This window comes from Struthio camelus, chromosome 8 (genome assembly GCF_040807025.1).
Source record: "Struthio camelus isolate bStrCam1 chromosome 8, bStrCam1.hap1, whole genome shotgun sequence".
In the NCBI taxonomy this organism is placed as follows: Eukaryota; Metazoa; Chordata; class Aves; order Struthioniformes; family Struthionidae; genus Struthio; species Struthio camelus.
This window is the reverse complement of record NC_090949.1, coordinates 7,365,456-7,387,427: the sequence shown is the minus strand read 5'-3', so window position 1 is coordinate 7,387,427 and position 21,972 is coordinate 7,365,456. Positions and strand designations below refer to the sequence as shown.

Here is a 21,972-nt window from a genome sequence, read left to right as displayed (position 1 = left end):
GGCTGGGTGGCCTCGCTGGCCCTGTGGTCCCCTGCTCAGATAGGAGTGCCTGGGGGGGTGGATTTTACTTACTCATGCCCCAGTTTTCTGTGGGGAAGACTAGCTCCGCAGGCAAAGCGGGAAGGGAAGGGAAGGGTGCTGCTTAAATGTCACCCCTGTTATTGTCAGGGCCGTGCTTCTCCCAGCACGTTAAATCTTCCTGTGGCATCTTATGAATGGTCAAAGGGATGCAGACACTGTTTCCAATTAGCAGGCGGAGAAAGACAGCAGCACATTTCTTGTGTTAACCCCCAGCCTGCCCCTGGCTGGGCTGATAGGAGGAGCTGGCCTGGTTCTGGGGGTGATCTCCATTTCAATTGGATTAGTGATGGGCCTTTGATGCTGGGAGAAAACATTAGTCGATGCTGGTGCCTGTAGCTCTGAGATCTTCACTGTGTTTTGATTTTCCTTCACTATTGTTACCGTTTTTAAATAGTGGGTTGCGTTTCCTTTGAATGCTTGCATCAGGGTTATCTGTGACATTGTGGCTAGCACCAGGGCCGAATGCTGGGGCTGAGCTAGTTAAAAACGAGACTAATTGGAGCGAAAGGAGAATGTGTTGGAGGCGAGAGAACTGCATCAAGCAACGGCTGTAGTAAAAACTTGCAGATGGCAGGAGTGTTTGCAGGTGGGGGAAGTCAGCTCTTCTGAGGGCGCTAATCCGAGCAGGCTCATTTTCCTGCAGTCCTGACTAGAGGGCTGCTGTCGCTCCTGGAGGTCACTGCAGTAACAAGAGACATCCCTTCATTCTGTTTGTTGTGCGGGAGCATAAACTGGTAATTTGGCACAGCTGGAAAAAAATATATATAGTGGACTCGTCACACTAATGTCTTCTCTCTGGCTCCTTATCCTTGCACCTAATCTTGGATCTCAGTGGTTACGTTCCTCTCGGGAGTCCGTGCATTGCCATGGCTGCACCTCAGCTCAGAGCATAAGGGGTTGTGCTCTGCTTGTCCTAGCTGTCCTGCTGTGCTGCCTCAGGGCCGTTCTCTGAGGCTCTCTTACTCCTGCAGCCATAGGTTCTTCCAAAGCAGGTAGACATCACTGGCTCCAGGGAGGACAAGTCTGGCCTCTTGCCCGGCAGCCTGCCCACGCGGCTCTGGAGACATTCCTCAGTTCTTAGGGCTTGACTAGTGCCAGCGCTGGCAGAGCTGTGGTGTGCATCTCTGCCCAAACTGGCAGGATGTGTGTGATTGCAGGCCAGTCTCCTAAGGGAGATTTGTGCTGGATGGAGCAGTCATTTTTATGAAAAAAGAACCATCTGCTGGAGAAGAGGATGAGCCCGTCTAAGTCATCTCATTTATGTTTTAATTAAAACTAGAGCAGGAGCCTGCAGAGATGAAAGAGAAGTCCCAGCTCACCCAGCCAGTTAACTGTGTTTGTATTTTGTCATACGAGTCTCCACTTAACTACTAACATGTTTGAAGTTCAGCACGTGCTCAGGTGTTTTGCTGCAGTGGGAGTGACCTTCCAGTGTCACGTTGCGTTTCTCTGTAGTGGTTAATAGCCTCCAAAATCCTTGCTGTGGGACCTGGATGCCCTGTAAGTCCGAGGCTTTGAAATAGTGGTGATAAGAGCAAACAAGCACAGATTTCATCCCTCATAAATAGATTTGTGACTGCAACCCTGAAATCTCAGGGCCGATTTCTAACGTTCAGTAAATGACTAGTTCACAGAGTGTTCAGTGAGCAAAATGCAGGCTGCTTACAAGCACCTTGAATGGTTGCTCAGCAGAAAATTAGCCCTGTTTTTCAGCAAGCCTCCCTCCCTGGCCTGTGTCAAGTGCCAGATCTCAATCAAGATGTACAAGGGATGGAGCATCTGTGGTAGGGAATCTTTGTGGAGCTCTGTCTGTCTGTCAGGGTGGATCAGTCTTGGGTTCCCAGCCACACACGCCAACTGCATTACAGACACTGCCATATTGACAGCAGCAGCAATGCTGAAAGCTGGGAGGACTCCAAGGCTGCACAGAGCAGCTCTGTGTCAAGTCCAATCCTTTCTGCTTCCCTGTTTCACGCTTAACAGCATCCTCTCCAAATTACGTGCGCACACGTACAGAAGCACGAGCATGCTTCTTTAGTTGGAACTGATCCTGGACATGGGACTATGTTTCCTCAGAGAATGATTATGAAATTGTAATAAGGTGCATTAAAGGGGAAGCTCTTCCCCTTGATTCCTTCTTGCACTCTGCCCTTCTCCACCTCCCACATTGCTCAGCTGTTGGTTTTCATCCTGCCTGCCTGGAGGATCTGAGAGAGTTGGGAGCACCCAGGCTGGGGCCAGGAGCCATCTAACAGTTGGAGGCATCTGTTCTGCTGCAGCAATCACCACACCCGAGAGCTGCAAACATGTCCAGGAGACACTTTTATCATTGACACGGGGGAGAATTTAAATAGCTGCCATTCTCTTAAGCTAAACCAGAGACAGAATTGTGGATCACACTTTATGTAACTCATTTTTATTTTTGAACATGGTCTTTTATTTTCAAGGGGAATTCAACTCAGTGGGTGTCTCCTATCTCCTGCCCTATCTCATTAGCACATGAGATGAGGCTTCTTTTATCAATACCTCCCATCCAGCGTATCAGCTGCATGGTTTCCTCACCTACCCCTGAAACTCAAGCTCTCCTTGTTTCACCTCTCAGGATTTCCTGCCTACCTCAGCTGATGCAGAAAAGAATTTGAGATATAAGGTGAATAACCTCTTAAAAAATTGCTCTGTGCCACATCCATGGGTGCGTACTGATGGTACTAGAGCTCCTTTTTAAAAGGGGGAGCTGTTCTCGTGGTTCTCTTCATAAGTAAGACAGTCTGTAATTTGTTTTGCGGTTCAGGAGCCTGTCAATATTAGCTATAATTTCCTCTTGCCCAGACTGTCACCTTGTACTGGACCGAGTGTGTTTTACTGCAGATGCTCAGGCAGGCAGGCAGCCTTACTCAGTGACCAAGGCATTGCCTGTTAGCTGTCAGCTACCAGCGGTACTTTTAACTGTAACAATTTTCTTTCAGCTTGAATTACAAACAGTGATGGAGAATGGCAAGCTCTGGAGACAAATTAATGACTAACCTGAATAATCTTGGGCCTGGGCCCACATACATACCAGTCCAGCTTATGGATAAATTTTGAATGACAGTCTGTCAGAGGGAGACCAAGTGACGCTTTTTGTCATAAAGGCCCCCATGACTTTCGCATTGAATCAAAGGTGGTTGTTCATTCCAGTCCCCCAGCACCAAAACAGAAGCTCCTTTGGGTCACAGCAGAAGCTGCAGTGAGGCGAAGGCTTGTGGCTGAGCTGAACGCAGGCTTTGCGGTGTGCGGGTCACCTCAATTCCCTTCGGCAAGACGACAAGGTAGTAATTGAGGCAAGCCAGCACTTCAGTACAAACCCGCATGCACCAGTCTCTCTGAGCAGTTCAGCTGTCTCTGTCCTGCTGGGAAGCAGTGACCACTGCCGCAAGTAGCCCTGTGTACTTGGTATTTTGCCGTCACAGAGCCTATAGCGCTTAGCTCCTTCCAAGAGAAATCACAGAGGCAACAGGGTCCCATGTAAACATACCAAAGAATGACTTCAGCTATGGGGATGTAGCTGTCAAACATCGCAATTGTTTGGAGAAGCACTTTTTTGGTGTTAGGAAAAAACCCACTTGGTCTAGCAAGTCATGAAGCCCAACCTCAAACAGGTTTCTTGCACTCCTAAAACGGAGAGAGGCTGGCACAGGACCAGCGAAGGTCACAAAGCAACAGCAAGCACGATCCCACGTAACTTCAAAACCCTTGTGGCATGGATCACTGTAAATATGACAAGGCCTCGAAGTCAGAAATGAAAAGTGGAAGCGACAGCGAGGGACTCAGCGCGATGAGTACTTAAGCATAAGTGGAGTCCCAGAGAGGCAAGCAGACCCTCAAGGAAATAAAGCAAGAGCGAGAAGACAGGGTGAAGGAGATTATCTAAGGCTAACTGCTGGAATGTCGGCCAAGCAAATACGCTAGTTAGTGATGACGCTCTCTGTGCCAGCCGCAAGCTGGCTATGGTGAGGCCCACCGTTGTCTTTGAGAAGGGTGGTCAGCTGCCAGCTACAGGAGGAGCATCTCTAACTGGAGAGGCAAAAGCCACATAGTTAGTGGCCAGAGCTGCCTTCCTGGGCCTCCTGGAAGTCTCAGAAGCAAGGGCAGGCCATAGTGGAAGGAATAGATTCCTTGATTTTTATCCAGCAATTGGGTGGCAGTAGCTATGACTAAGTGAAATCAGTGGAGGTGTTTGGTCTGGAAGAAGTTTTTGGGTAAAAACCACTGGAATGGCAATCAGTAGGGGCATGGACAAAATGTGTGGAATAAGCAGGGAGGCAGCAAAAATAATAGGGTGAAATTAGGGTGAGGATGGTAGAGATAAGATTAATGTCCAAGCTGGCAAATTCCCTTCCACCCGGTCCAGTGACAGCCAACAATCGCAATGCTGTGTGTTTGCTATTAGTAGGTCATGCGGAAATTGCTTTTAAATATTTCTTAGAGATTTACAATTTTGGATGAGATTCAAACCTAATATCAAAATGGGTTATTTTATTAAATGCTTTTAAACAGAAGCTACAGAGTAGTCAGAAACATGAGGGCCTTGTTAGAAGGAATTTGCTATAAACCTCTTCTCCTACCTCACAGAAGCTTTCTAAAATATTACCCTTTAAAGCGTAATTCTCTTTATCTGCAATTTAATTACATTTCCCCTAGTGCCTGTGTCAACACAGCACACTTACTTTGTTCCCAGTTAGCTCAAACCTGGCCTGGGAAAGTAAAAGAAGGAAATAGTAATTTTCAAAGTCATTTATGGGCTGCTCCAGAACCTTTTCACCCCGAGAAATGAGTGTACTAAGATAGTGGAGTAACAGGGACTGGAGTCTCTGCCCGAACTGGTGATGGTGATGAGCTAGCAGCATGTAAAACTAGGATAAAAGCAGGAGACACGGTGTTTACGTGGTTTTTTTGGTTTATCCCGTCCAGAGTTAGTCAATTAGAGATTTTGATTTGTTTCAGACTGAAGCAAAGTCCACAGATCCGAGTAATGGACCAGAATTACTTAAACTAGAATTTTGTTGACTGAACATTTTGTTGAAACCCCATTTGCCCCCAGTATCTGGCTGTGTGTGTGTGTGCGTGTGAACATGAATGAATGAGATCTGAGGTATGTCCTGGAAGTATTACAAAAATACAGTGTCACTCATGACACCCTGCAGGTGCCCGGAGAAAATGTGAAAGTACGGAAATGCACGTTAAAAGTTAAACCCTCGGTAATGTTATATTGAATTTGGCTTGGGTTCGGGGCAAGGGCTGAAGCTGATTGTTATTTAACTTGAACAAACTAGCCTGGTGTACCAGAGGCATAAGATGAACCTCAACCTTTGACCTTGGCTGAGAGGAGATTCTGTCAGCCCTTGCATTTCTTCAGATGTTGTCTTTTGATAACCAGAGACATGATTAATCTGAGTCAGGATGACCTGGGGTGTTGTGATGGGAGAATGAGAACAAGGCAAGTAATTTCCTTGCTAAGTTGTGCAGTGAAGGATTGGATCCAAGCTGAAGAGCTGGGGTCATTCCCGCAGTGCTAGTAATCTCTGTATTTTCTCAATAATTTTTATAGGACTCTGTCTTTCCCCAGGGATATTGCCAAATGATAATGTGCTTTCTCAAGGTAGACTTCCTGTTACTGCACAAGGGTATCAGGCCTGGCGCTGTTTTAGTGAAAAAGAGGCAAGTGTCCACAAGTTTTCAGAAAGCAGACAGGGAAAAGCAGTGGGAGAGAAGAGTAATGACTTGTTTAACTGCAGAAGACGTTTTAACCTTTTCTGAAGATCGGAGTTAAGATACTGTGGGAGCTCAGGGGAAATGGGATAAAACTGGTTGACACAGCTTTACAGAGGAGTCAATGTGGCAAAAGGGTCACCAACCCTCACTGCTAGCCAGGAAGCAGAGGTGCCACGTCATGCGGCCGGTGCCCAGCCAGGCTGGGGGCTGTGACCACAGCATGGCCTGGCACCCCAGGGCTAGCAATGGAGATCGCATGGCTGGGCCCCTTCAAAGGTGAGCCACCCACGTAAGTATCTGGTGCTTCTGCAGTCTCCAGTGAAATTCATGTGATGGGTTACTGACGGCTGAGCCAAGCCCAAAGCGGGGGGTGGTGCTGCAGCCCCACCCCGGGCATGCATGTGGAAGCTGCCCTACATCCTGTGCCCAGGGGTCTAGGTGCAGAAGGAAAAGGGAATGAGAGCCTGTAGCCTGTATTGCAGGGTGAGCAAACTGGGGGAAGTTGCAGGGAGCCTGCCGGGGGGCGGGGAGCAAGCAGGGCTGCAAACATCAGGTGAGAGACGGGGAGGCAGATAAAAGGGGTTAGTCGCATCGCTCGCTCACCAGGTGGATTCTTGCTTCTTTCGTCCCCTGTCCTATAATAAGGTGCCTCCTTTGCCTGTTAACGATTTTATTTGGTCACGCTGCCCCTGGGGCTCTTTAATTAAACTCCCCAGCCCCTTGTGTCTGTAGCAACTCTCAATGATCAGTGATCTGAGGGCAGGAACCTTCCCTGAACCTCAGAGGAATTGATTAAAATGATGCAGGCTGATGCTTTATTCCAGCGTACTGAGAGCGACAACGGCAAGGGCTTTTACAGGCATTCCCCTCTGCCTGTTCCCTGCCGGTGTTTGGCAGCTGCCGTCGGTGCTGAGCCGTAGCCCATCTCAAGCGGGTGGAGGCTGCGGGATTTGTGAGCAGGTTCGCACGGAGGTGGGTGCTGAAGGATGCAGCGAAACGTGCTGATCAGGTGGGCTCTTCGGCTGTGCCACCAATGAGCTGTGTGAGCCGGCTCCGCAGCAGAGCCGAGCCCCAGCCTGCCGGGTTAGGCTGCTTTAGTGCTCGCTGGATGTGACACGGAGCTGCTCTGAGCTATGCTGCTGCCCAGGGAGAGGTGGGGAGGGGAGGTGTGTTGAAATGTGACTTTCACCCCGTGCGGGGGGTTGTCTCTTAAGAGACTACTCTGCTCTCTCCCCAGAGCCTCTCTGACTACACTGTTGGCAAAGACCCACCAGGAGAGAAGACAAGTCAAAGGCAGTGAGTATCTTTTCTCTATTTCTGTCTGTCTGCAGTGCCTCTGTGTTCAATTTATCTGGCTTTATTGCATGCGAATGGATGGTCTTAATCTCTTGAAGCCCCTTAGATCTCTTGTGTTTTACACCTTTGGGCTGCTAATTTTTTCTCTTGGGATGGCTGCTTTACCTTTGCTCAGGTGATTTCCTGGGGCGGTTTGATAATCTGGATGTCATAATGAAAACACCCCCCTCCCTTTCCTTCTCCCAAGGAGAAACCCCAAAACACATCCATGATGAGAATGGCGATTCCCCCTGACCAGGGGCCCTTTCATAGGAGGGGGAGGTAGGATGAATGATCAAGTGTGAAGGAAAACCCTTACCACGGACCCCTGCTGGAATGCCTTTACTGACCCACAGATTATATTTCTAAAGTCATAAATGACTGGCTTTGTTTGCCACCAAAGGGAGTACAGGGGGTATGGAGCCCAGCAGTGGGACTGCCTTCACGGGAAGTGTGGGTCTCTGCATCCACGAAGTCGGACAGACTTTGGGACCGTGGGGAAGTTCACTGCTGCTCAGCTGCGCAGGTTATTGTTGTGCGGGCCGCTGAGCGGGTGGGAGGGCAGACGAGCAGCGAGCCGTTTTGTAACGGTACCCCGAAGAGCAGGCTACTAGAGGGGACTCTGAGGGACAAGGAGCCCAGCGGGCGCCCAGCTCTGCTTCCTGTGGCTAGCGCAGTGCAGGCAGTGTGGCAATGGGAAAGAGGAGTAGGGGTTACTGGACTCCAGGAGATCACGGGCTGTGGCCTCACATGTGGGTGAGACTGTTAATGAGAAAATTTGAAGGGGCTTAAGGAATTATAAGGATTGGTTTCAGTTAAAGCACAGCAAAGCAGCCGGTCAGGGTGGGGATTAAGAAATGCACTCACTGGCATGCAGTGCAATCCCAGTTCCATTAATTTAGTTGGGAAGAGGCTTTGTGCATTTTTAATGTAATCAGGTTTTAGAATGGATGTCGTGTTGGGCAGCCCGAGCTGTGGGATCTCCCCAGGCTCGAGGAGAACAGGGACCTGGCTCCTCTGCACACAGTCTCTTCTCTTACCGGTTTCTTTGCCTCCTCTTCAGTGTTTCCTCTGGGCAAGAGGACATGGAGGTTATCTGGAACTTGGCCCTATCCTGACAAGTAGGAAACATTTGTGCTGTATTCACTATACAAACATCTTGGTCCTGCTCTCTGTCCCATCGGCCTCTTGGCTAGTGGCCTTTGCCTTCGTTGTCTGATGTGAGATTAACTCAACCAGCTGGCTATGTGCCAAGGCCGACGAGGACCCTGACACCCCTCTGTCCCTTTTTCCTTCCCCCCATCTTTCCAGACCATGAATCTCCATTGTGGCTTCCCACAGGCTCCCACCACCCAGAAGAGGAAATGCTTTAAGTTATTTTTGTGTGAGTGTTTGAGCCTGTGATAGTAAAAGGACCAGCATCTGCAGACGCGTGAAGTCCTCCTGTTATTTTATTTGCAGTGCCAGCTTTTCCATGATGCCTGGCCGGTAACATCAGCCATGACCTGGAGGGACAGGGACAAGAGGTAGTTTGATCCTCTTAGCGAGGGCAGTCCGGAGCTCTGCCTGTTGAGGAGAGACCTCCAGAGGTGTTGAATGATGAGTACGATAATGTCAACTCCTGCTGCTCTGTGGTGAGCTGTGACGCCAAACTCAAATCACTTTATACGTGCAGCTGGACTTAACCCACGGTTCTGGTCTTAGAAGGAAATGCTGTCTCTCCTGTATGGTCATCCCTCAACTCTGAACGTCTTCTGTTGAAAAATCGACCTTCCACTCTAGGCGGAGAGGATCAAATGGGTTGAGAGCAACTGGCCCTTCTTTTTTGCGGAGGATCCTTTGATGTATTTTTAAGTGCCAGGACACGAAACAGTAAATCCCTCCTTCCCGCACTCCTATCTTCTGAAAACAGCCCCGACTGCTATCCAAGCCAGCCAGTTAAAGGGTTAACTATAACTGGATGCCTGAATGGCTGCCTTACTGATCCCGCGGAGGTAACTGAAAAGACATGATGCATTCCTCACCCCTGCCCATCCTGTCACCATCTACCTCGTCCAGTGAGCCTTTAAGTTCACTGCAGTGTCCCCTCTTCCCTCCTGCCCTTGCCTTGCCTTGCCTCTCCACCTCCCGCAGACCTGGTTTCTTTTCCTTTCCTTCTCCCGTGTCCTGTCTTGGAAGTCATCATGACCTAGAGATCAGTGTTCCATGAGAGACAAGCGCCTTTCTTATGCCGCAGCATCTCTGTCTCCCTTATACTGTGATTCCCTGCTGCAGTCCCTTGATCTCAGACATCAGAGAGAAATCTGAGCAGCATTGCGGTAATGCATGTCACACCTCTTGCTGAGAAATTTGTGAGCTTGCTAGAACAAACAGTGTAGGGAGGATAAAGGTTGGGGGCTGGGGGCATCGGGAAAGGTACCAGAAAGATCATATAGTGTGAGGGTTTGAGTGGAGCAGCTCCAACACATTCAGCTAGGAAGATGACACTTTGCCCACGCTATTTCTGCACTGATGTTTCAAGTTTATGTAGCATTTCATCCTCAGACCACTGGTCATGGGTCTATATTTTGAGGCTGTCCAACACTTTGTGCAACTAAAGCTTTCAAGGTTTTGTTCCTTTTCAATGCTGTGAGCTGTCAGTGCTGCACCAGGGAGAAACTCATTGCATTTAATTAACATTTAATTTGCTTTAAGATTACATGAAAATGTGCAATAATAGAAACTATCTGAAGGGCGGGAGGAGAAGGGGGGAAACAGGCGTGCTACACGTTGGCTCAGTGACTAGCACTGAAGTGTTCTGTAAGAATTACATATGGAAGGGAAAAATACTGTGCTTTCCTCTGCAGTCACAGAAAGCATTTGCCGTCTGTTTGGAGCTAGAGCTCAGGAAAGGGCTTCTTCCAGCTCAGAAGCGGGTCCAGCAGTGGAAAAGTGCAGGCTTGGTTATTGAGTTCTCCTCCCATGACCAGGAGAGCGCGGCCCTCTTTGATGTTGTGAGGAATCTAGTAGAAGTGATGCCCTTAGGCTGGAGAGGCAAATAACAGACTATGCTCTTCTTCCAGACACCACGTAAAGCCATTAACCAGCATCTGTATGTCTTTGAGAGGAGACAATGCCAGTCCAGTCTAATGCATGTGTGTTACATTTCCCTCTTCCTTTGTGTTTCCCCTCTTGCCAAGTCTTCCCAGTCTGACTGTTATGTAATGAGTGATGCTGTGTGTGCATTGTCCGTCCCACGAAGGGGCTGGCAAGGACATGAGGGGTCTGCAGAGGAGCGAAGGCTCTGGGACTATTTTAAAATTTAGAGGAAAAAGCAATAAAGCCATTTTCTGCATGGATAAACCTGTCATGAAAGAGACAATTTTAGTCTGCTTATGTAACCCTGAGTCTACAGAAGCCATCCAGGATCCCAGCTGGCCTCTCAGGGCTCTGCAGCTCAGGCTCGTATGTGCAGGTGCCTTGCTCCCTCTCCTCTTCCACCAGCCCCTTCCTGTTCTCGTGCACTGGTGTTTGTGCTGTTCTGGTGCTACTGGATCGCGGTGACTGATTGCAGCCGGTATTGCAGCCCTTTGCTATCCTCACACGCCTCCCCGGAGCAGAGCTTTCCAAGAAACCGTCCCAAAGCACAGCCTTCCAAACCTCATCGCCAGTCAGACCAGTTGAAAGACTGGTCTGGGTGAGCTTTTAGCTGCTCTGGGGCTGTGTTTGTCCTTAGTGTTTGCTTAGCATCGGAGATGTTTCAGGGTCCCTGAAGCATCACAGAAGAGGGAACCGGAGATGCAGGTTTGATGAGGTGCAGAGCCACTGAGGTCTTTTTTTGTGACTCTGGCTAGATTGATAATCATCTTCTTTGGTTTTCCCCTGCTCACACCCCTGCTCCCCCACATCGACCACAGGAACAGAGGGATGAGGACTCGCCTGGGCTGCCTGTCTCACAAATCAGACTCATATAATGATTTCACAGCTATTCTTCCGGACAAGCCCAACCGGGCTTTGAAGTGAGTATAGCTGCAGCATCCCACCCCATCCCCGTTTCTGTCCTTCCTTTCCCTGCCCACCTACCCCCTCTACTTCTATTATCTTCCTTCTATTGTACTTTGTATAGGCTTTAAACTCTAGTTCTTGTAGCCATGAGGAAGAAGGAAAGCACAACAAAGTTGATACAGCAGCAACTCTCTTAGAAAATAGCCAGATCACTGATACTAGTTCATCCCTGAGACAGAACATGCATAGTCTCTCCACTGCTGTACATGGGACGTGTCTGCACATATCTGAGGAGAGTTACCCCTCTATAATTGCAAATCAAACTCTGAGCAGTTGACTCTGTGTAAAGAGGTGACCAGCAATTTCAAGTCATTGCCCTCCTTCGCTAAATCTTATTATTAAACATTACCAATATGTCCTATGTTAGTTCACACAACACATAGGGAAGATACTTCGGATGTTCCAGATTCCTGATTTGAGATGAGTGGGATGGATATGTTTGATCACAAGTTGCTGCTTACATCTGAGCTAAGCATCTAAACTTCCCCTTAAAGTCAGGAGAGAGAAATAAGGACTTCTGCAGGGGTGGGTTTCATCTCACTTAACTTTTGACATCACAGTATAAATGCCTGCATCTGAACTTGTTCCCTGGGACGCCGTTTAGAGTCAATGAGGAAAAATTGGCCCCTTTTAGGGTGATTCATCTGGCCTATTTTACCCGCCTACTTCAGGATGAGGTTAACAGAACCCTTTGTATCTCCTCACTGACTCTAAAGGGAGCCCAGGGTGACTTGCTCACCTGGAGACCTTTTACACTGTAGACATCCGAAGTTAGGTGAGAAGATTTCCAGTCTTGGTATCCCTGTCAAACAGCCCCACTGGGGACTGGCAGCCATGGGTGGTCTGCAATTTGTTTGTCTCTTCCTTTCTTTCAGAAGACTATCAACAGAAGAGGCCACAAGATGGGCAGATTCTTTTGATGTCCTTTTGTCCCACAAATGTGAGTAGAGATCATATTCTACCTTTTGTTCCCTACAGCCCAAATACCGATCATAGCTAGGGCAAGTGAAGCATGCGCTCCGGAGCACAGGAATGGTCCCTCGGGACCTTCCGTCTTTGCTTACTACCCACTAGGCAGCGGTCACAGTAATTTGCAGGAAGGTGTTGTCTTCTGGTTAGAAGGTGGGGAGAGAGCTTGTGTGGGTTCCCTTCCTGGCTTTGCTCTTGACTGACTGGGTGATCGCAACTGACAAGTCGTATGAAATCAAGCAATGGCCTTCTCCAAATCCCGTGGGTGCACTGGACGCCTCACTGCTAGTAGGCAGAGGTTCTCCTAACCGTTCTGCGACGCCAAGGCTATATCGATGTGTAGCATACCTTGGCAGGTGCCCCTGGGTTTAGTCTTTCCCCAGAGCAAATGGCAGGCTCTCTGCTTGCTAAAGCTGCCTGGGATTCATGACACCAGCTAGTTTCCCAGGCCCTCTCCCTCCAGCTGCTCTTCTGAGCTGCCATGCAACTGCATGCTGCTACAGGGCAACAATATGCTGTAGGAAGTGGTGGAGAGTTTCCCCCGGGACACCTTTCGTGCCACTCATCACTCCGCTGAAGTTATGCTGATGGCCGCTAGTGTTTTACCTTCACATTTGGAAAGGTTAGGTAAGTTTAAAAAAAATAAAAATAAATCCTATTCCTATCAATATGATCCACTTGCAGAATGTTCTAATTCCAGCCAACACAGCAGCTGAAATTCTCAAAGCCATCTAGTGAATCTGGCAGACTGTTCCTGTTAATTTTAGTGGAAAATCTGGTAGGTAGTTCAGTAACCTTGAACAACTTGCTCTGTAGCAGTCCTCACCAGAGAAACCATGCTTGGTAGCACTTAGTAGGATATAATTTACAGTTACCAAGGCAAACGTGAAAGTTTCACATCCAGAAACCCGATGCAAACATATAATCACCACACTGTATTCCACTCAATGGATCAGTTCTGTTAGAAAATATTATTTTGCTTTGCTAACATATTCACGCTGAGAAATTATAAACAAGATAGCAAAGTTCACAGTGTAGATTCATTAATGTATTTCTATTAGAGAATAAAGCAGGAGCGAGTCAAGGCTGGGGAGATGTCCGCGTGGGTGGTGAACTATTTTATTGCAGTAAGGAACTGACTGACTTTCTTATCCGTTCAGGTTTTTCTGCATTTATTTTAAAATGTAAGTGTTGAATTATATTATTATTTTAAATAAAATGTAATTTTCCTGGATTTCTACTGAAATGACAACAGTTTTGGCAGGGGATTAACTGACGACTTTAAACAGGCTGGCTGTCCTAGGCAGAAAAAGCAAGGTATAATTTTAGCAGCAGTATTTTGTTGAGATCATTGCTCTTGCAGCTAGTGAAAAAAGATGTTTTTCAGGGTACAGTCGATAGGGAACATTTATTTTGTCAAAATTCAAAAAGAGAAGTGAAAAACACGCCAAAGTCACTAGGATGCCTGGGGGGTGGGAAATGGGAGTAGACAGGGTACTCACATCAGTGTTACAGTTCTCCCTCTGAACTTGAACGCCTATTCCTCCAGTAGTGTAAAAGTCAAAACTTTCCTTATTAGATACAGACCACAGCAGAAGTGCTTCAATTATAAAAGCTGGTGAAGTTGCACATCTGTATATTGAAGCTATACAGATTGTTCCTCTTCAGCTGACTGCTGCAAATGAAACCTTAGTACAATTACTTCATCCAACAGCCACCGCAAAGAATATTTGTTTTATTAATAAATTAGCGCTGTAGAGTGATAGGTGAAATATCAATATTTTTCTTGTCTCTAGAAAGGGAAGTAATTCTCATAACACTCTGGCACCTGATGAAAAATACTCAGTTCCTAATAGCAACAGAGAGGATTTTTAAAATTTAAATTAATCTTTTTTTTTTTTTAACAGCAGTCACAGTGACATTATCTGGTGATCAGTGACAAAAACTTGTTGTTTAATAAACCACTTTCTAAAGGAATACATCACATCTGCTCTTCACCTGAAGTTTCTGGAATTGCTAGGTTGACAGTCAAAGCCTGCGTTTGGTAATAACGATGCACGTGCAAACAGCTCTGTTCAAACAGACGATGTTAATTTAATTAATTGGTTTAAAGGACATAAGAGCATGTATATACATGAAAGGAATTATCTTCTAAAATTATTGCATTATGTGTACTTGCATCCAAAATACAGAAAAGTTGCCAAAGATCTGTTATGAAAGCAGAACAAAACATATCTGTGTTTCTCACTATCAGAAATATGTGCTAACGAATGTGTACTTACATTAGGCGGGTAAAGGAGCCGTGTGCCGTGCCTGACCAAAATTTTAGAGTAAGAAAAGCAGTGCCTGGCTGCCTTCACCTGCCTGTAGTGAAAGCTGCCAGCTAATATCTTCTATCTAGGAGAGGATAGAACCATATCAGTGTAATTTCTCCAGGACTCTGCAGGTGAACAATATTAGCCAGGGAAAATTTCAATACATGCTTCGGGGCACAGGCTAAGCACCAGCTGGGCTTAGGGAGAATTTCCCCTGTGGCTGATAACATTAGCAGGTAGAGTGTTTCTACTTGACACATCTGTCATAAACTCCTTCACTAGATGGACAGTTTCCATCTACTTTGGAAGGGAGATTGCTATGCTGATTTCAGGGAGTTAAGAGTCTGGCACAGTCTGTCACAGTCAATGTTACAGTGGTTTTGGTTTCCTTTCCATCAATCTGTTATTTGGGAAAAACAAAGTGCGCAAGTAAGATTCAGGAGCTGGCTACGGCAGCAGAAAATGGGGCAGTCCCTGTGGGGAATACCGCAAGGGGTTGGACAGATGCAAAAAAGTGCTCCAAGGAGCAAGAAGGTGGATCAGAGCTCCCTAAAAGACTCTGAAGTGCCAAGGTGTGCAGGCTGCTCTTGTACATGGAGGTTCACACCGCTGCCATAGTCTTCAAGAAAGACAAACAACTTTTACTCTTCCGGTTCTTGTTTCTGTGAGTCTCCAAATGGAGGTGATCTGATCAGGTACTGTGCATTGTACATACTCTATGGACAGCGTGAACTTGCTCATTTTTGTCACGTAACCCCTGAAGCGTGCTGGCCCTGTGATCCTATTGCTTTAATGAATGAACTCTATAGTAAAGTTTGATCCTGACCTGCTATTTTCTGGTAGCATCTTGAGTGGAGTATTGAAAAACCCTTGGTTTCGAAGCAGCCTTATGTCTCCAGAGGTCTCAGGCTGGACAGTGTCCTTCTGTATACAGTGGTCTAATTCAGATTGTTTAGTATTCAGATCAGTCTCCTGCACAACAGGCACCTTCCTTTCCTACTGGCACTGGGATTTCGGCATCCCTCAGTCTAACGCTGCTAGTGTAACTAATGCTGAATTGCAGGATGCAGCCCGGCTCAGCCTCATTGATGGTCTCAGAAGAACAGGTCAATGCAATGAAATCCTCTTTGCTTTTGCTAATGGCTGAAGCAAATCAACTTGAAACCATAGGGCCAGCCAGTCATTCCCCATTCTGCAGCAGAACCTTTGCTGGAGCTGATTGCGAGAGGCCCGGCACAGCACAGCAGTATTCCCTTGGGTCAGGGCTGCTGAGCATGGCACGCAGCAGGAGAAAGGAGTTCGATCCCACTTCAGAGCGGGGAATTGAGAAAGCAAGAGACCGGATTGTGTGTAGCATGCATTCTTGGGTGCTCAGGGATCAAAAGGCGTGGTTTTAACATGCTAGGTTTTTGGCATCTTTTCCCATTTTGTGCCAGTGCAGATTAGCAGTGGCTCCCAGGGATCTGGAGCACAGAGTGGTCTGCAGAGGGTGTGCGCTTGCATGTGAGTAACAGAGGAGTAATCCCTGCTCTGTACCCGTGCCCAGGAGGTGCAGTCTGGTCAGCCAGATGGAGATTTCTTTTGACAGGCTGCTAGAGGGAAATACAGGCAATGGCATGTCTCATTCCGTATCCCTCGCAGGGCTGGACACATGGCTTGTCATTTGTCCAGAATCCAGCAGGACAGTCTGTCCTCAGCCCTTAGTCAGTTTTCGGTGAAGCATCAGACGTGGAAAACCTTTGTGCTGAATTTCCGTTTTTTGTCTTGATGGTTGTTTTTCCCCTCCGCTGTCTTTTGCGATCTCTGTACTCTCCTGCCTAAATTTTATTGTCCTCCTCCTCTCTCTGTTGTCTACACACTGCTCCTCTTCCCACGTAGCACAGGAATATGCCATCCTACTCCTGATTCTTTCTAAGCCAGAACAGCATTAGCATTAGCATTGTGCTAGTGACAGGCAGCTAACGTTCACCAAAGCAATGCTAAGCAGCAGTGAGAGCATATACATGTGCTGTACAGAGCATTGTGGTCTTGTCTCTTCAGCCCTGGACCCAGCATGCTCCATACAGCTAATCCATTCATCTACGAGCCACAAGGAGTCTATCTTTATTTCCTACATAAAGTGCCGATTGCCCTGATAGTGTGAGATACATGCATTAAATAAATGTTGTTGATAGCTTTCTCACTGACATTGGCTAGCTGCTTGGTTATGAGACTGCCTAAATGATTTAAACTACTAATCTCAGCTCTTCCTCGTGTTGCTGAGGTGCATCTTAACTAAGACCTGTGTTGTGCTTGCCAGTTAAGTCCCTTCCTCCATAGCCTTTCTTTCTGTAAAGCATCAACTCTCCCTGGCCTGAATGACAACGTTTGAACTGGATGTCAGGAACATCTGAGTCCTGATCCTTATGTAGTCAGTCATTGGTCTGCTTGACAGTTTATAAAACACAAATTCTAGCATTTGTCTTATACACAGGTGAGCTGTAGGGTTATATCTGTACATGGCACTGCAAATCTTGTGATGTACAAGTATTTCTAGATAACCCCAATCCTTCCCAACAGTCCTCTCTTGTGCATTCCCTTGGTCTGTTTGAACGGACAGCAGGGCATGGTCCTTTTGAGCCTTATATTTACACTGCAAAAGTAAAAGGCAAATATCTCCTGCTCCTCTTACAGGTTGTGATGTTCCCACTCAGTAGAAGAGCTCTGTATTTTCCCCTTCCTCCTGTCTGCTCCATCAGTAGTGATTTATTCCTTTGGCTTCAAGCAAAGCTCACTGCTCTTTGGGGTCAAACTCCTGAATAAGTGACTGATAGCTGTCTTAAAGGGCCATGCATCTAAAGCAGTATATCTCTGTTTTCTTGAATGGTCATACCTTTAGGCTATGTATTTTGGGGATATCCTGTGCCACATCTGAAGACTTCTGGTCCTGCTTTTCATTTCTGTGCTTTCTCTGTAACCCGTCTGTTTGGAATCACACTTCTCCGGATGCTCCGTGTATCTTCCAGGATATTTCAGGAGGTTGACAGTAGATGATATCTTCTGTTTATATTGCATTGCAACCCGGTTTTGGTTGTCCTGCATTGCAAAAAAGCTGTCCTTTTTGGGTGAGATGAACTTTGAAATGCTGATCCTGATCGTTCATGATTGATGCTCCCTTGATAGCCTTTGTGTGTACGAGAAGATTAAAGTCTACATCCAGGTCAAATTCCAGTTCAGGTGCTGGCTGTCCTCACACCTACCTGCCCTCCCGACCTTTCAGTTGTATTTGTCATTGTTCCATGATAAACTGATGGGCAGCACAGCAGTGTGGCACTGATTTACTGCCAACGCCGTCGTCTGGTCTCCTGAGGCTGAACTCTGGCTGCCCAGGCACAGCTGTAAATACTGGCAAGCAGTCAAAGGCTAAAGGCGCATCTGCGTAAAGCAGAGAAACCTCGAGTTAAGAATGACCTCCCCCTGCATCCCAGGCCTTCCTGTAAGGTTCTCCCAGATCTGGCCCGATCACTTCCAGCCCTGAAAGGCTGTGAGGAGGGCAGGACGGGAATGTATAAAGAAGTAGATCATAGCCAAATGCTATTATTTCTCTATCCCCTATCTAAACTTACTTTAAAATAAAAAGCAGCTGATTGATGTGAGAGCAGGAGGCAGATCACATGGAGACCTCCTGGCCCCAGCTGCTGTGACTGCTCTGGGCTGCTCTGGACTGCTCTGCGCTGAAGCAAAGACCTTTTTCACCCCATCAGTCATGAAGAAGTCCATTTCTTCTAGCAGATATTATTTTCTGTAGATACTATGTTTGCCACGCAAAGCTGCTATTTCTGGCGAGTGTTTCTCTGTCAGTGCTGGGGCTCGGGGGCTGTCATAGAGGAAAGGGCAGAAAAAGGTCAGAACAGAGAAAGGAAGACAAGACCTCTGCAGGGACTTGCAGCAGAGATTTTATAGTCTTAACAGTATATTTGGGTGCTAGAGTACGTAACGTCAGACGTTGTAGGAGCTGATGATACGCAAAATGGTATACATCTTGGGGAATCACTGCTCTTTCACTTTCATACTCTTTTCCTTCTGAAATCTGTCAGTCCACCATGATGTCCCTCCCTTTTCTTCCTGTAAAGACCCCTGGGTCTGTTCTCAAGTCCTCCCCCTGCTTCCCTGCAGGCCCTATGAATTTAATAGGCATTAAATAGTGGAGGGGACACAGGTTTTGCAATATCTTTGTATCTCCTAGATTTTGGGAAGTGGAGCAGACCTAAAATATTTCTCTCTTCTACCTTATTTATGTACCCATGGAGATGCTCCAGACAGCCAGGGGCAGCATGCTCCTTGTAGGTACTCTGCTCCTGGAGGTGCCTTTGGTACTCTCTGCTCCACAGGCTTGTGCAGGGCTTTTAGCCCCAGTCTTGAATTTACAGTTTGCACTGTTAACTGCTCTGCGGTGCTCATGGACAAGAGCCCTGGCTTTGCCCTGCCCACAGTAGCGGTCAGAAACCCTGATCGTCTCCTGCAGATGCATTAATTAAGAAGTTTTGGGATGAGCTGGTGTGATGCAGCTATTCCTTGTCCTCCAGGGGCTGGCAAGAAGCAGCAAGCTGAGGCAGGGGCATGCCCATTTTAGTTACTGATTGCTGTACCGCATCAGCTCTTTGCAACGCAGTGCGTTGGTGAGCAGTTAGCATTGCGGAGCCCATCAGTGACAAGGAGCTGTGAGAAACCTAAATGGGAGGGTTTTAGCCAATAGGTTGGTCCTGCCTGGCCTAACGTCTCTTCTGTCTCTCCCTTTGAAAATCTGAAAAATGTCCACTGACTTAGGGACAGAAACAGGACTGTCAGTTGCTGTTCCTGTACATGGGGAAATTTCTCAGGCCTGAGGCTCAAGACCTAGAACTGAAAAATATCCTCATGTCCTAAAATATCAGCAGAATCAAGAGAGGAGCAAGAATAAGATCAGCACACAGAGAGAAGAAGATACAGAGCTTATATGTGTGTGGGTGGCTATACATGCACACGCTGCTGGCGGGCACAGTCCCCAGTGGTTGCTCTGTGCTTTTCAACGGTATAGTTAGTATTTCTTCCTTTCAAGGAGTGCTGGAGTTTGAGCAGCTGTATCACCAGCTGAACTTTGTGTTGACTGCACAGGGGCAGAGCAGAGAGTCCCCCAGTTTGTTTTTCCATCTCTACCGGTGGCAGTAACAGAGGCCTGGGGAGGAGGAAGAGATCCCGAGCAGGCCAGAACAAGCTGCTCTCTGTATGTCCTTGTGGCATCCAAACCATGGTGCAGGGATTTCCTGAGCCAGGTGTTGCACCCAGACCACTACGTTCAAAAGCTGCGTGCGGACCTGTCCTCTGTGAATGTGGGGTAGTCCCCAGCCCCTTGCAGCACTGCGGGAGGAATTTAAGTCCTACCAACCCTCCTCAGCCTTTGCCCGTCTCTGCCACGCACACTCACAGAGGCGTGTGCACACTTGCTCCTTTCATCTTTTCGGTGCGAGTGAGCTTGCTGAGCGTGTTCCTAATTCCATAAATATTTTTGGAGACTAACTTGGAAATAGCTAACGCTAACTCAGAAGGTTTCCATGTTATGAACTACAAATACTCGGACCCTATAGAAAAAATACTAGGAAAAGTTAGAAACATGTTACTGGAAATAAATTAAGAGCTAAATTCATCCCTACAGTAAGGGAGGGAGGAAGGGCACGTGTAAAACCTTCAGCTATGTCAACTCTGCTTGTGCCATTCAAGGAAAGGAAATGAAAAACAATAGCTGTGTCCATAAATACGCCTAGGCTGAGGTTTAGGAACTTATAGATTTCCTAGCGATTTTTTCCATATTTGTGATCTGCCCTGGCTGACTCAGATTACATTACTGAAATGTCACAATTGCTAAGCATTAACAAGTGATAAGACGACTTTTACTACTAACTAGACAAGTAGTAATTAGGCCGTGTCCTTTCCCTCTCTCCTTTGTTGTAGCTGTAACCGTTAGACTCTCTAAGATCCTTCCTGTGTATAAACAAGAACTGGAGTTATGTCTTGAGGCGATAAAGTGAAGTGACAGAAACATAAGACGACAAGTCTACAGAAGCTATGTTTTATCAAAGTTTTCTCTTAATGACAAATGGGACATTACAAAGCAGAGCATTAACAAGCACGGAGATGCTATGGCAAAGAGAACGTATTATTAAAGTTTGGCGTTTTCAAGAGGAACTTTTCAAAGGTTAGATAACCCAATCCTAAAGAAGCCTTTTCCTATGTTAGCTGGCAAAACACTGACTGTTTTTAAAAACAGCGGCAAATGATGTTTGGTGCTTCTCCATTGGCTTCGTGGCAGCTCACAAGACTGCAGCTGATTAACTGTGCAAGTTACAGACGAGTCCTGGGATTGCAAACTGTGCTGTGTCTGTCGCAGAGGTGGTGAGAAGAATCAAATGGCCTTTGGTAGTCAGGGCTGGAAGGAGGGATACCCATTAGGCAGACTGTCCTCCCTGTCCTCCCCCTGCAACTCCTGGTGTCTCCCTTGCAGATGGTCTGGCTGCTTTCCGTGCTTTCCTGAAGACAGAGTTCAGCGAGGAGAACCTGGAGTTCTGGCTTGCCTGTGAGGACTTCAAGAAGACCCGGTCAGCAGCCAAACTGGCATCCAAGGCCCAGCGAATCTTTGAGGAGTTTATTGATGTGCAAGCTCCTCGAGAGGTTGGTAGGCAAAGGCCCCAGGGAGGCAGAGCATCCTTCTGGTGCAGGGAACAGGGCCATCTGTCCCCAGCTGGGGCCTGGGGAGGGTGGAGGTGGGGGTTGTGGCAGCTCTCTCTTCCTTCCCAGAGGTGATGGTGAGAAGCTGGTAAGGAGGAGAACGCTTCCTGTTACAGGAACGCTGTCCTGTCTGCTGCAGCTGTCTCTGCTTGCACTGACTCATCCCCTAGCTAGGGCAACTACTTTGACGATACTTAGTTAGTCATAGCCAGTGAGTTCCCTGGCTACTGCAGCCTACGTCTCCTAACCTCCACCAGCTTCCTAGTAGGATTTCACCTTGATCCTCTCGTCTACTGTCAATCCCCAAGCAGGCTGTTGGGCTCATTTCTCACAGGACATTTTGTATAAGAACATCCCACGAATGACTAACTTGTTGACTCTCCAGGGAAGAGTGTTTATCTGCTGACTAACACTAAACTCAATTAGACCTCCTAAAAGATGCAAGCGATAACTCAGAGCTGAACAAAAAGTGCAGTCACAACTGGAAGCCTGGAATTGTTAAGTCCTCTTTAAAGCACTGACAGCCTGATGCTATTGTCGGGTCCTGTGTCGTGCGTTACCACGTTAGTAACGCAACCAGGAGGTCGTTCGGTGGCTCTCCTCTGTACACCGACTCTCCCGCAGTGGTTGTCTAGCTAAATAGCATGGGTGCTTATCATGCTACAGGTGCCTGTAAGGGGATCCCTGTGAGAGGGCTGTCTTTCCTCTATGTTTGAGCTGGCAAGGCTTCTGCAGG

At 47.4% G+C, this 21,972-nt stretch overlaps 2 protein-coding genes across 12 annotated transcripts in view; one reads left to right on the top strand and one right to left on the bottom strand.

Moving 5' to 3' along the window:
- Nucleotides 1-21,972, bottom strand: part of ALDH9A1 (aldehyde dehydrogenase 9 family member A1) — a 193,394-nt gene that overhangs the window by 133,162 nt on the left and 38,260 nt on the right. The window lies entirely within an intron of this gene.
- Nucleotides 1-21,972, top strand: part of LOC104142672 (regulator of G protein signaling 8) — a 36,442-nt gene that overhangs the window by 6,276 nt on the left and 8,194 nt on the right. Inside the window, exons 1-6 of one of the 11 annotated variants that reach the window (XM_068951845.1) lie at nt 24-6,121; nt 7,070-7,128; nt 8,629-9,161; nt 11,064-11,165; nt 12,087-12,151; nt 21,013-21,179. In XM_068951845.1, the coding sequence (XP_068807946.1) occupies nt 9,136-9,161; nt 11,064-11,165; nt 12,087-12,151; nt 21,013-21,179 (360 nt within the window). In that variant the 5' untranslated portion in view covers nt 24-6,121; nt 7,070-7,128; nt 8,629-9,135. The other 10 variants (XM_068951844.1, XM_068951841.1, XM_068951843.1 and 7 more) reach the window with 10 other exon arrangements.